The following is a 15,341-nucleotide window of genomic DNA, read 5'->3' on the forward strand; positions in this document are numbered from 1 at the left end:
AAGAAAGAATTAAAGGAAAAATAAGGCAGGTAGAAAATCTACGGGAGAGGAGATCAGGTGAAAGTAAATATAATACAATAGATACCTCATCACATGCAAGGAGATGACTCACACTATGGCGAAATAAGTAAGGTGACACACATCATCAAGGGGCTCTCAGATACAGTAGCTCCTTAACAGCGCTCCTTCAAATAAAAAACCATATCCAGCTCTCAGACGCCATCGATCCCTCACATAGTATCTAGCCACATGTTTATAAATGAGGCACTTCTCCCCAAATGAATAATGGGGAGGAATCCCTCAACGCACACTCTTGTGAGTGAAGGACCCCATGGCTCACAGAGTGGTGGTCTGGCGTCTCCCACCACAAATAAATATTACATGGCAGGATGACTTTCAAAGGCAGCACAAGTAGAGTGAACTACACTTCATTTCACATTTGTGAGAAACTCAATGGAAACTTTGTCAGACTTAGAGCTTTACCTTTCCCAGAAGAGTTCTCTGTAGACTGCGAGAGCCTTTTCACTCGTTTCTTCCCTCGTCGGGCCTCAAAGATGGTATTTATTTTCAGCACTAGCTGTATGAGGGAGAGAAGAGGTAAAATAGATGAGTTTCTCCAGCAGAACAAGAAGAGAGCACAGAATCCGGAATGGAATGGATGAAACTGCCCATTCTTGATTCATCATGAACAGGTCCCAACAACCATCATCATCACTTAAAAAGCGTAGCAATACCAACACTCCAGTTGGATGCTCGCATGGCATGCAGAACAAAAGATCAGCACCACATCTTCGAACAAAATGAAAACACTTCAGGTGGATTGAATAACATTGCCCTGGCACTGTAAAACTTAGTATTAACCACAGGGCAGAGTCTGCAGATGCCAATCTGAAATCACAGATCAATGCCGGCTCCTCCGCCTGCTACCTCATCCTGCGCAGGCTACATAAGATCTTCAAGTGGCTACCTCTACACACGAGAAGCACAGTGACACAAGCCCTTCTCACCAGCCGATAGGACTACGGCAATGCCCTCTACGTAGGAATCGCGGCACACGTTCTACAGAGACTTCAGAACATACAGAACGCCATAGCAAGATTCATCCTCGGCTTTCCCAGAAGAACCCATATCACAACCCACCTCAGGAAACTCCACTTGCTCCCTGTACAGAAGTGTTGCCAATTCAAGCTGCTCACCCACGCACACAAGGCTCTACACAACAAAGGCCCCACCTACATGATCCACCACCTGAACTTCCACCAACCATCGAGAAGCGTACGCACTGCTTCCCCCTCTTTCACTTGCCCATGCTCCCCGCATCTGCCAAAGCAGAATTGGAGGACGCTCCTTCTCCCACATTGCAGCAAAGACCTGGAACAGCCTCCTCATGCAGCTCAGAACCATAACATCACTTCCAGAATTCTAAATGGCCCTCAAGAACTGGCTGTTCGAATAAGCCTCTGGGGCCTGCAAGCACCTGGATACCCTATCAGGTGATTAGCCGCTCTTTATAAAACCTGATTGATTGATCTTCAAATCCTCAAGATATCTCCAGTTGCATTAGCACAAGTACAATGTGCGAGTCACCACAAGACTCGCAACAGCACAAAGCACAGGATACACAGCCAGATGCTGTGAACAAAAACAAAAACAAAAACCACATTCATCCAGGTTCAGACAAGGAGATCCACTGGGAGTCCTTCAATTGATTTGGACACCCAGAAACAGCTCAGGCTCCCCTATAAACCCACTGCCATCCCTTGCACTTCCAACAATCCCAAACACCTGCTCATGTGCAGTTCACAAAGTGCTCTGCCATCTCCCAAAAACAAAATCCGTCTCTTTATGAAACTGCAATATTTGTGATCACCGTTTTATGTACTGAAAAAACACTTAAACCACAATGAAAGAACAGCCAGTTTCCAGGAATAAGTGACTCTGCATAAGAGCGACAAATTGCACTGAAACTATATGCAAAAATGTGGAAGCTTCGTCAAATATTGGTGAAGTCTTCAGATTTTTCCAAGGTCACATTAAGAGAACCCTCTCCTACCACATTATGAGACCCACCAAATGCTGAACGAATGAACAACTCACAGTGTAGTGGGGATGGTTATTCACCAGAGAACCCAACAGACAGCAAACATCTAACACCTGTATTGGAATACATGCATTCAATGGATGATAATATTGGGAGCTCTTACCCTGGGTATCTTCCGTCTCCGTCGGCCATTCTGGAGGTCTGCTGAGTTGAAGAATGCTTCATCTGGGCTGCTTGGGATAGAAGGAGGAGGACTCACTCCCCTTTGCGGGGATGTTGCCCCATCTCGGTTCACCTTTCTCAACTCTAAGAGTTTAAAGCTTCGACGATCTGAATTCTGTCGAAAGAAGGCAGGCTTTGGGTAGATCTAAAGTAGGAAGTGGGGAAAAAAAGTACAGAGAGGGGGATCAACTATAAGAATAAGTTCAAGAGATGGATAGCCTGGAAACAGATGCATTCCCAGTGTGCTTTAGGAAAGGTTAGACTGGATCTGCTGCAGATTCCAATGATTAAAACACCATTTTAAGAAGACTGACAAACTTCTGAAAGGAATATGCTACTTACCAGTATGCATCTGTTCTTGGCATGTAGAGCTGCAGAGTTGTACACTTAGCATAGGTCGCCATCTGGTGTTGGGCCCGGATGTTTGCAGTTTGTTTTTCTTCTTGGACAGTCTTTGGAAGTCACGAGTTTGGTGACTCCTCCTTCGGTCCGTACTGCGCATGGGCTTCGGCTCCATCCTCAGATTGTTTTTCGCCAATAGGGAAATGATGGAGCGTAGTAATAACAGTGAGAAACCCATGTGTTGTATCTAAATAAGATGTACTGGAACGGATACAGGTAGCCGGGGAGGCGGGTGGGCGTGTACAACTCTGCAGCTCTACATGCCAAGAACAGATGCATACTGGTAAGTAGCATATTCCGTTCGAGGCATATGAGCTGCAGATTGTACACTTAGCATAGATTACATAGCAGTACCCAACCTTAGCGGCGACCACCGGTATCCGTTGCAGCTGTTTGAAAAAGTGTCTTTAGTACAGCCTGGCCCACCCTAGCTTGCTGCTTGGAATGCACATCTACACAGTAGTGTTTTGTGAAGGTGTGCGGTGTAGACCATGTGGCTGCCTTGCAGATGTCATCTAAGGGTATATTCCCTAGAAAAGCCATAGAAGCCCCTAACTTTCTTGTAGAGTGGGCTTTAGGGGGAACAGATAATGTTCTCTTTGCCTTTTGATAGCAAATTTGTATGCATTTTACAATCCACCTAGCTATCCCTGATTTTGAAATGGGGTTGCCTTTATGTGGTGGAGAGAAGGAAACGAACAATTGTTTAGTCTTCCTGAAGGGTTGCGTTCTTTGTATGTAGTATAGTAACGCCCTTTTTACATCAAGCGTGTGTAAGGCCCTTTCTGCAACAGATTGGGGTTGCGAAAAGAAGACAGGTAATTCCACTGATTGATTGAGGTGGAAGGGGGAAATGACTTTGGGCAGAAACTTCGGATTTGTGCGAAGTATGACCTTGCTGTGATGCATTTGTATGTAGGGTTCCTGTATGGTGAACGCTTGAATTTCACCAACCCTTCTAAGGGAAGTGATAGCTACAAGGAAAGCTGTTTTCCAGGTGAGAAACTGTAGCTCACATTTGTGCATTGGTTCGAAGGGCGGACCCATTAGACGTGTAAGAACTAAATTTAGATTCCATACAGGGGAAGGTGGTGCCCTGGGAGGAATTACTCGTTTAAGGCCTTCCATGAAGGCTTTAATAGCGGGCACTCTGAAGAGTGATAAATGCTGCCTGTTTTGTAGATAGGCAGCGATCGCTGCTAGGTGTAGGCGTATGGATGAATATGCCAGGTTACACCTGTGAAGATGGAGCAGATAGCATATTATGTGCTGTATGGATGCATCTAGAGGGTTGATTGTATTGTTACGGCAGTAAATTACAAATCTTTTCCACTTTGCGGCATAGCATGCTCTAGTGGTAGGACGTCTGGCTTCCATGATGATGTTCATGCAATCAGGGGGAAGGTTAAGGTATCCGAATTCTAGGATTTCAGGAGCCAGATCGCCAGGTTGAGCTGAGCTGGGTCCGGGTGCCTGATTTCTCCATGGTTCTGGGTTAGGAGGCATGGGGATAGATGCAGTTTTTGATGTGGTACCACTGACAGTTGTAGTAGCGTGGTGTACCACGGCTGCCTGGCCCACGTCGGAGCTACCAGAATGAGTGTGAGGGAGTGCTGTTGTAGCTTCCTGACCACTAATGGAATTAGTGGGAGAGGTGGAAAGGCGTATGCAAATCTGCCTGACCAGTTCATCCATATCGCATTGCCCTTGGACAATGGGTGTGGGTATCTGGCGGCGAAGCTTGGGCATTTTTTGTTTTCGTGGGTGGCGAAGAGGTCTATCTGAGGATGCCCCCACTGTTGGAAGAATGGGTGAAGAACTTGTGGATGCAGTTCCCATTCGTGTAGTTGTTGTGTTTGTCTGCTGAGCAGATCTGCCATGGTGTTTTGTACGCCTGGAACGTGCTGTGCCAGGAGAAAGATGTTTTGGGGAATTGCCCATCTCCATATGCTCTGGGCTAAGCGGGAGAGCTGGGGAGAGTGTGTCCCCCCCTGTTTTTGTATATAATACATCGCAGTCATATTGTCTGTGCGAATGAGGACTGCTTTGCCCGAAATCTGTTTTTGGAAAGATTTTAGGGCTAGAAAGATCGCCAAGAGCTCCAGGTGGTTGATGTGGAGCGATTTTTGCTGTGGCGTCCATAGACCTTGCATGGTGAGGTGTAGGAGGTGGGCTTCCCAGCCGGAGAGCGATGCGTCCGCTGTTAGAATCACCTGAGGAACCGGGTCCAGGAACGGTCGCCCTTTGGAAAGGTTTGTGGTGTTCCACCACTGCAGAGAGTGATGTGTGCGGCCGTCCACCAACACCAGATCCGTCAGCTGACCCTGGGCCTGGTTCCACTGTTGTGCTAGGCACTCTTGAAGTGGACGCATGTGGAGTCTTGCATGGGGCACTATGAAGATGCAAGACGCCATCATTCCTATGAGCTTCATAAACACTCTTGCTGGAAGAGAGTGTTGAGGAAGGAATGTTTTGCGTAAGGCTTGAATGCTTGTGATTCTGGCTGAGTTTGGATAGGCAATACCCTTGGAGGTGTCTATAGTGGCCCCGAGATATTGCTTTGTGTGAGATGGTATGAGGTGGGACTTTTGGTAGTTCACCGTGAAGCCTAGCTGGTGGAGCAGTTGGATGGTGCTGTTTGTATGTTGCACACATTGGTTGTAGGACGCGGCTTTTATCAGCCAGTCGTCCAGGTAAGGGAAGACGTGAATGTGTTGACGTCTGAGGTGTGCCGCTACTACTGCTAGGCATTTGGTAAACACCCGTGGTGCGGTGGTGACCCCGAAGGGGAGAACCGTGAATTGGTAATGTTGCCCGTCCACCACGAACCTGAGGTATTTCCTGTGAGAGGGGTGTATTGGAATGTGAAAGTATGCGTCTTTCAGATCCAAGGTTGTGAGAAAGTCTCCCTGGCAGAGGAGTGGGAGGACTTGCTGTAGGGTGACCATGTGAAAATGGTCTGAATGTATGTAGGCATTTAGAGGCCGGAGGTCGAGAATGGGTCTGAGGGTCCCGTCTTTCTTTGGTATTAAAAAATATAGGGAGTAGACCCCTAGATTTTGTTGATTGACGGGGACCTGCTCTATAGCGTGTTTTTGGAGGAGTGAGAGTACCTCTTGTTTGAGCAGTGTGGAATGTTCTTGAGACATTGGACGGTGCCTTGGTGGGATATTGGGTGGGGTAGATGTTAGTTCGAGACAGTACCCGGACCGAATAATTTGGGTCACCCATTTGTCCGATGTTATGGACTCCCATACGTGGATAAAGTTTTGTAGTCTGCCCCCGACCGGAGTGGAATGGTCTGGGGGGAGCGGAGGGGAGTCATTGTGCGGGGGGGGTGGCAGAACGGGTGTTGTTGGTTTTGCCCCTGCCCTTATTGTTGTTACCCCTGTAACCACCTCTCTGATTGCCCTTTGAAAAGGTATTCTGAGGAGGGGACTTGTAGGAGGTAGAGGCGTGATCGGTGGAGGAGCCCCTGCCTGTGCCACGAAAGGACGAGCGTCGAAAGGAACGTTTGGAGGCTTGTGTTTGGAGTGCCCCCATAGACTTTGCTGTGTCTGTGTCTTTCTTCATTTTTTCGAGCGCTTCGTCTACCTTTGGCCCAAAGAGTGTTTCCTGGTCAAAGGGGTGATTGAGTATGGATGCCTGGACTTCAGGCTTGAACCCTGAGATCCTGAGCCAGGCGTGGCGACGAAGCAGGACACTGGTATTTATGGCCCTAGAAGCAGTGTCGGCTGCATCGAGGGCACACTTAATGGAGGTGTTTGTAATTAGTTTACCCTCCTGTATCAGGTCATGAGCCTTGTGCTTGTATTTTTCTGGAAGGTGCTGCATAAGAGCCTCTAGTTCGTCATAGTGTGCTCTATCATATCGCGCAAGCAGTGCTTGTGTGTTTGCAATGCGCCACATGTTTGCAGCTTGGGAGGCGGTGCGTTTACCAGACGCGTCCAGAAGTTTAGATTCTTTGTCTGGCGGTGGGGCATCTCCTGAGGATTGGGAGTTAGCCCGCTTTCTAGCTGTGGAGACAACTAGGGAATCTAGGGGAGCAGGGCCCTTGATGTAAGCAGGGTCTGTGGGTGCCGCCTTATACTTCTTCTCTATTCTAGGGTTCAGTACTCTGGCTCTGACAGGGTCTTTGAACACCTCTGTAGCGTGCTTGGTGACACCCTTAAGCATGGGTAAAATGGAAGTGGATTTGTCTTGTATATCAAATGTATCCAGTAGGAAGTCTTCCTCTACTGGTTCACTGTGCATGTCCACCCCATGGTAGTGTGCTGCTCTTTGCACTAAATGGTGAAACCCTAAGGAGTCCTCTGGAGGAGACGGTCTTGATGGGTATAGGTCGTCCTGAGGTACATTGGGTATATCAGGGTTATTGTAATCCTCCCATGGATCTGGGGTCCCTGGTGGAGTGGGATCCATTGGGGCGTCCGCCGGGTAATTGTCCGGATCCCCATCATCCGGATCTGGGGATGGGGTCGGATCGTAGTGAGGTACAGGTGGTGGAGACCTGTGAGGTGGAGGCGGTGGAGGAGGTGGAGGGGGTAGGGGAGGCGGTGGTGGGGAGGGCACTCTGAGGGGAGAAGTAGCAGAGTCCTTCCTTTTGGGTGGAGGAGGAGGAGCCGGAGCATCAAGGCGTCTTTTCTTGGTAGTTAAAGTCAAAAGCCCAGTCTTTGGATCTTTGGACAAAGTCTTTTGTAAAGGGTCTGGTGTAAACAGAGCCAATGGTGTCGAGTCGTCTGTCGGCACCGGTGATTTCGGAACCGGGGGTTTCGATGATCTGTGTGCGCCATGCTTTTTTGAGGTCTCCGGGTGTTTCGGCGTCGAATGATGTTTCGGCGCCGGAGCGTCGGTGCCGACAGATTTGTGTTTGTGTTTGGTCGGCACCGAGTGTCCAGGCTTCGGCACCGGTGGTTTCGGAGTCGAGCTGGATTTTGCAGTCTTCGGTGCCGGATGCTGTTTTTCGGCACCGGGTGTCGGCTGGCTCGATCCCGAGCTGCCATGAGACTTTGGGAGCTTCGACACCGGGCCCGAAGGTGGGGTGATCGAAGTTTTGGTTTTGGTTTTGCCCAGGCCGGCAGGCGAGGGAGTAACCTGAGTCTCTTTGGTTTTCGGCGTGGGGGTAGGAGGGGGCATAGTACTCATGGCCCGCTGCGCTGGTGTAATGTCCTCCACGTCGGAGTCGTCGGCCTCGGAAGCGCTGACGACGTCTTCCTCCTGCTCGGTGTGTGTTTGCCCCGAAGCTTCGGCGTCGTCTCCGAAGATGTCCGGTGGAGCTGCAGAGGATGAGTGCGCCATGGTGCGTCGAGCTCTTCGATCTCGGATGGTCTTCTTCGATCGAAAAGACTTGCAGGCGGGGCAGTCTCTGGCCTCGTGTTCCGGAGAGAGGCAAAGGTTACACACCTGATGGAGGTCGGTGTGGGGAAATTTAGACCCACATTTTGGGCACTTTTTGAACGGAGTCCTTTCCATCGGCCGGGACCGGAGTCGCGGAGGGCCCGAAGGCCGGTGTCGATGTACGGGATGGAGAAAGTGCCGCTTCGAGAGATGAAGATGATGAAGGAACTCGAAGAATCGAGGATTTTCCGTCGAGGCTGGAACCGTAGAAGTTCGAAGCCGGAGCACGAAGTATCACATCCGAGCCCGATGGCGGAAAAAAACAATCTGAGGATGGAGCCGAAGCCCATGCGCAGTACGGACCGAAGGAGGAGTCACCAAACTCGTGACTTTCAAAGACTGTCCAAGAAGAAAAACAAACTGCAAACATCCGGGCCCAACACCAGATGGCGACCTATGCTAAGTGTACAATCTGCAGCTCATATGCCTCGAACATATAATTAGCTTTACTATTCAGTGCCATAACACAAAGGGAGTGAAGTAATTCCTAGATTTGGGCCAGCACTTTGCTCCCCTATCTCCCTAATATGTGGCAAACGTATTAGATCTCCTGACTCTGAACGTATCGGATTTAGTACCGATCAAACGACCGCCACCTCCAAGAGGACCACTGCTCGGAAAGAGGGAATCAGGCCTCGCCACACTCCTGTATACCCTGTGGCCCCTCAAAGAGATGGTCTTCTCATACCTTGTTGGGTGTGCTGGGCGCTGAAGAGGTGGGCGAGGCTTGCAAAGAAGAGGCATATTTCTTTCCAAGGAACTGCCCATCGATTTCAATATCTTCATACGGATTTTCCTTTGATGGAGTGTCTGCATGAAATAGAAGAGGATTAGAAGAGGCGCAAAGATATCTTAGGGCAAATAGTACTCTTGAAAAAAAAACAGCTGCACTGTAAATGCAAATTATATTTTCCTATACTCATGTCAAAGTTCTCATAATATTTAAGTGCACTATACCTAAACCAGTCCCTTATCCTGTCCAAAAGAAGTGGTCTTTTGCATAGAAAGAAGTGTTCAAAGTTTTGCAGAGGTAGAAGAGAAGTAATCGGTGAAAGGATTTTTTTTAGTTCAAACTTTTAATCATTACTGGATTTGAGCTCATTGTTTAAGATGTGGAACCTCTGTGACCCCTTGTGTTTAGAGTCTTCACATGATAACCAGATCACATGCTTCCACACACCTCCACCCCCACACAACTACTGCACACAGCAGTCATGGTTGCTGCACCAAGCTATCCGACGATGACAGGCGAGACCTTCTTGAAGCCTCATAATCAACTTCACTTAAGATTGTTCAACTGCAGTCTCCATGAAGTCCTTCTTAAGGCTGTTCTACTTTGATAGGAACACGAACTCAAGAGTATCTTCTTTTAGTGGCTCTTGACCACTGGTGTAGCTGTGCAAACAAAAGCTTATTTTGTATTCTCTTAGGATATCTATGCAGTGCCTTTAGGTCGTCAAACACTTTACAAATGACATGGGTACGTCAAGATCTCTCCACACATATTTATTATCCTAGTATCTGTCAGACCATATATCAACTTTAGCATTTTAGTTCTTCTGTATACCTCAGGCCAGCACTGCCTGCCACTGGTTTTCAGGGTTCTTTCTCACCAGAGGTCCCTCATCCTTGCTTTATAGCACTCTGTCGTGAATCTCACCACTCCTCCGATCAGACAATGGAGCTTCCTCACGTATGAAAATCAGGTCCAAAGATCCCTCACTGTGGGCGGGGCTGATCCGAACCACTTATGGTGCAACCTCTAGGAAAGAGGCCTAGGATCATCTAAGCATTCATGGTCAATGCGCTCCAAATTCTCAAAGCATGCTGAAGACAGACACCATATACGCAAGTATCATGCACGACCAGACATGCACAAATGTTTAAGGGCCACAGCTCTGATCTGCTGCAGCAAGGCAGCTGGCGATTTGCAGTAAATACTATCACACCACACCTTCTGCTCTGACACTTATATCCAGGATGAACGCCCTCTGATGAAGGACTGCAACCAAGGTGAACAGCCCGGGAATAGTCATGGAGAACGAGGTCTCATAAGTCACTAGTTCGGGGCTCGTTAAATATTTTAACGTTGTACTGAATTCGACAAACATCTAGGATTTCTAAAGCTTAGCTGCACTCAAAAAGCCAAAGGGACACTTGTTTTTAACCGACACTCTACTGATAGGAACAGAGAGACAACAATTTCTAATCAGACAGAAAATATTCATAGAATGGATTTTAGTGGCTGCAGAAGACCCTGTGATGAGACAGTGGCTAGGTAAGATTACATGGGCAGGTCCCACTGCTGGGTTCATAGCACCCCAATCAAGTATTATTCACCCACTTTTATAAATAGCCTAGTTGCAATGATCATACACACCTCTACCATGATGTGTATTATGCTCTAAATCTCGCATGGTCAGTCAATAACAAATCAACTGCAGAACCAGGTTATAAACAAGCACAGTCAGACAAGATGAGTTGAAAGATTTGTGCAGCTCTGAACCAATTTAGCAGACCTTGGTTTTATCTCCCCAACAAAGGCTGCACTTAGAGGAGTTGTTAGAGCCAAACCAAAGGCAATGGTCCCAGGCAGGTTACATGAAGAAGAGGAGCTTTATGCTTGGAAAGGAGTATGAAAGGGAAAATAATTGTTTAACTCATTGCATAGCTATAAACATATTTTTTTACTTTAGCACATAATACAGTGTTTATACCATTTATAAGCACTATAAATACCAAATATAACGGTACTGAATTTACCTCAGAAGGATAAAGGCTGAGTTGACCTTTTCTAGGGGCCACGAGCAGTCAAATCATGGGGGATCATGACCTTTGTTTGCCACCGGTGTTCCAGGGCCACATTAGTAAGCGCTCCAAGCTGAATAGCCAAGATACATCTATTTATTTATTTCAAGACCTCGTAGACCCATATTCAGAGCAAGATAAAGGCAATACTCAAAAACACCAATGTCTAGTCAGAGCTTTACTATATAAACTGAAAAGCACTTTTTATTAAGAGGTAGCAAAAGCACTTTTAACATGAAGAAGTAAGATACGCAATAAAAACCCATAGGCACCGTCTGGACGCAACTTATGACTCTAAACGTATCTGTTACAATCTTAGTATAATTATCTTGAGTTGGTATGTTAAACCCTCCCCTACCCTGTTCTGCGAATGGTATGACCCTGGGGAGTTCAACTTAGAATGTTCATGCTGTTGTTGTCATTTGCTGTCAGAGCGGATGGTCAGAATAAAGACTTATGACTCACTTACCTGAGTTGTAGTTTCTTTGGAATTCAACACTGGCGATGAGCTGTGAAGGGGGCAGCTGGCCATCTCCCCTCTGTATATTCTCTGAGCAGAAGATAGCTGTGGCACCACGTCAGGAAATTACTTCTACACCGTCTTGGTTGTCACGCATCTGGCGGGTGCTGTGCTGCGAGTGTCCAGGCAAGCGCTGGTATTGATTGAAGTTATTGGATCTGTGGTAGCAGCAGACCAAAGGACACCCTGTGGGCACGTTCAAACGAAGTGGATGACCGGTGTCTGTGGAGTCAGCAAGTCAGCTGACAACGGAGTTCGCAGTCGCACCCTCTCGGCTTCTGACGGGAGCCCATTGGGAGATCGTGGGGTCCTGGAGAGAGGTACGTGTAAGTGCCAGGTCCCTGTCTGAATCCAGCTGCAGAGGTCCGGACCTACGTATGAAGTGTTCCATTCTGTGGAGAGCGCAAGAGGGGCAGCCGTGTCGCGGATGGTGTTCTCTGCAGTGGGCTGGTGTTCCTGACGAAGCGGACGTCCTGTGAGGCAATTTCCTCTCAGAGGAGCCGGCGCGCCAGCTCCTGAGGGCCGTGCTGCTACGCGGGAAGTTCGAGTGTAGCCTGCGTCCGGCGCCCCAGCCGCGTGTGGGCCGCCTGTTTCGTTCTTCACAGGAAAATGAATGCGTCGCATGCAGTGGCGTTCCAGTGAAGTTACTTGGCGAAGCCTGCTCAAAATTTGTTACCGGACATCTCCTGCATCACAGCGGTCGTAAGTGTACCGAGGAGAGTTCACGTTACAGGTTTGGTGTTACAGCGGAGGGGCCAGTCGGGTCACCTACATCTGGGGGACATGACAGGATTTGGCGCAGCTAAGTAAGATTCTGTTGGGGGTCACCTTTGTGAACTCTGAGAACCATTGGGGGTTTGCGGTTTTCTGGTAGTGAATCACGTGGACCTCACGTGAAGGCTTACCTGGAACAATCTTAGGAGGGATCTCTAGTTCTGCGCCCCTGCAGTGATTTTAGCTGGAGTGAGTTTTCCTATCTGTGGAACTCTTACGCAGTCTATTTACCATGGGCACGCCAGGCATGAGTCAACCCCCATCCTTTTTAACTGACTGTGGGGATCCGGAAATTCACTGGAAAGATTGGGCCAAGCTTTTCGAATCGTATTTAATTGCCATGGGTGGTGAAAAGTTTTCAGCATTGCGAAAACAGCACATTCTTCTGTATAATTTGGGCGTACATGGGCGCAAAGTATACGAAACTCTTCCTGAACCTGAATTGGAGGATGAGGATGACTGTGATGTGTTTGATGTCACATTGATGAAACTTGAAACACATTTTGGAGATAAGATTAATGTGGTTTTGGAGCGGCATACGTTTTTCAGCAGAGTACAAGGGAAGTGTGAGTCGATCAGTAACTACATTGCAGCTCTGAGGGGTCTTACTCAGCTATGTGAGTTTGGGGACCTAAATGACTCACTCATACGTGACCAACTAGTTAGGTGTACTAACAATAGCAGGGTACAAGAAAAACTTCTGGCAAAAAATCCCACCCTGAAGGATGCAGTGGCGATTGCTCAATCCATTGAACATACCGCGAAATGTGTAAAAGAAATGAAAGTTAGAGATGAAGTAGTAGCATCAGTACAGGTGGAGGAGCAGAGTAAGGATGTGTTTAAGTTGTCAGACAAATGGAGCAGTAAAGATGCTCAAGTCCCTAAATCAAACAAGGAAATGCATAATTTAAAATGTTTTAGATGTGGCAGTAGTAACCATCTTGCGAATAACCCAAATTGTACAGCTAGAAGTGTCTTATGTAAAAAATGTAATAGGAGAGGGCATCTAGCAAGGGTGTGCAGAGAAGGGATAAGCAACACCGTTAGTGTGGTTAATACTTGTGAGGAATCTCATGCTAAGTATGTTTTCCAAGTGAAAAGTACCGCTGCGGGTGGAAAACAGAACTATCCTACATGTATTGTACTATTCAATAACAGACTGCTAGAAGTTTTTGCGGATTCGTGTTCTCTGTTCACGTTAGTAAATGTGCACGATTTTGAGGAGTCACTGGGTGGGTCTAGAGATGTATTAGAGTCTCCTGATATCACACCAGAAGGATACACGAGAGATCCCATTCCCCTGGTGGGCATGTTGAATAGTCAAATTGATTTCGGAGGAAGGACCACAGTAGGGAATGTGTACATCGTAGAGCATGGTGCCAATCTTCTTGGATGGCAACATCAAAGAGAGCTGGCTTGCGCCCTTGGTTTTGGCATCTAAGGGTAATGGTAAAGGTATTCGCCTATGTGTGGACCTTCGCTCCTTAAATCAAAATATTTGGGTAGAGAGATTTCCTCTCCCCAATATAAATGAGATGATAAGTACCATGGGCAAGGCCTGTTTTTTTTCAGTAATCGATCTGTCCAGGGCCTACCATCAGGTGGAGCTGCATCCTGAGTCGAGACCGTTGACGGCATTCACTTCGCCTTTTGGGGCATTTATGTTTGTAAGGATGCCGTTCGGACTCGCCTCAGCGGCCTCAGTCTTTCAAAAAATAATGCAGCAGGTGCTTAAGGGTGTTAAGAACACTCTCTGTTTCCAAGACAACATTCTAATGTATGGGGAGACAGAGGAAGAACATAACGCCACCCTCAATGCAGTGTGTCGTAGACTATCTGATGCAGGGTTAACGGTACAGCTAGACAAGTGTAAGATTAAGGTCACGTCAGTTGACTATCTGGGGCACACCATCTCCAAAGATGGGTTTAGACCCAAGCACAGCTTAATTCAGGCAGTCAGGGATGCCCCGCATCCAACGAACAAGGAGGTGCTAAAATCATTCCTTGGCTTGGTGGAGTACATGTCTAAATTTGTCAGAAACTCTGCTGATTTGTGTGTTGGTTTACGTGATCTTTTGAAGAAGAGCACTGCATTTGTTTGGGAGAAAGAACACAGTGAAATGGTTGAAGTGATAAAACAACACATTTTGGATTCACCAGCACTGGGATCCTTTGATCCCAAAAGGAGAATCATTTTAACCACTGATGCATCAAGCAAGGGATTGGGGGCCATGTTATCCCAAAAAGGAGAAGGGGAAGAAAGAGTCATAGCGTTTGCATCCCGCACCTTGAGTGAGGCAGAACGTAACTACTCAGTCATTGAAAGGGAGGCGTTGGCTTGCTTTTGGGCGGTACATCATTTTAAATTTTTTTTGTGGGGAACAAAGTTTACTATTCACACGGACCACAAACCCCTAACTTTTATGTTTTCGCCTAGACATGCACAAAACGTGTCCCCGAGGATAAGTAAGTGGGTTTTAGGGTTAGAAAACTTCTGCTACAATATTGAGTACTTACCAGGTCCAGAAAATGTCATTGCAGATTGCCTGTCAAGGTTACCACTCAAAGGTATACAAAGTGAGGAAGCGCTAGATGTACCCATTTTGGCAGTGCATCTACCCTCATTAACGGATGCAGAGTGGGACAAGGGCATGAAGGAAGATAGGGCCATAGATATGTTAAAAGACCTCATTGTTAAAGGGTGGCCGGAGAAGATTTCAGAAGTTCCCGACCAGGTTAGAGATTTCTGGGAGGTGAGATTTGAACTTTCTTTCATGGCTGGTCGCATGCATCGGGGGGACAAAATCGTTCCACCCGAAGGGTTGAGGAACAAGATTATAGATCTGGCCCATAAGGACATTTGGGTAGGAGCCTCACTAAAAACAAAGTGCGGAGCTGTTTTTGGTTCCCTAAAATGGATTCCAAGGTGGAACTCAAAGTAAAAAAGTGTGTTAGTTGTGCGAGAAGAGACAAGAGCAAAGTCAATCACAGAGCTCCATTGGCTCCTGTCAACGTGCCAATGATTCCGTGGACTAAACTGGCCATGGACATTGTGGGTCCCATGGAAATCCTGGGGCCACAGAAGAGATTTATGTTTGTTTTGGTGGATTACACTTCCCATTGGGTAAACTTCAAGTTCACGTCGATCCACCACAACGAACAGTCTTATCACATTCC

At 47.4% G+C, this 15,341-nt stretch overlaps 1 protein-coding gene across 3 annotated transcripts in view; it reads right to left on the reverse strand.

Moving 5' to 3' along the window:
* DENND2A (DENN domain containing 2A) overlaps positions 1–15,341 on the reverse strand; it is a 398,086-nt gene that overhangs the window by 163,682 nt on the left and 219,063 nt on the right. For all 3 annotated transcript variants that reach the window (XM_085651922.1, XM_085651923.1, XM_085651920.1), the window contains 3 exons: positions 8,751–8,872; positions 2,205–2,408; positions 484–577 (listed from right to left, as the gene is read on the reverse strand). In XM_085651922.1, coding sequence (XP_085508048.1) covers positions 484–577; positions 2,205–2,408; positions 8,751–8,872 — 420 coding nt within the window. The remainder of the gene's footprint in view (positions 1–483; positions 578–2,204; positions 2,409–8,750; positions 8,873–15,341) is intronic.

Source organism: Triturus cristatus, chromosome 4_1, assembly GCF_964204655.1.
Source record: "Triturus cristatus chromosome 4_1, aTriCri1.1, whole genome shotgun sequence".
Classification (NCBI taxonomy): Eukaryota; Metazoa; Chordata; class Amphibia; order Caudata; family Salamandridae; genus Triturus; species Triturus cristatus.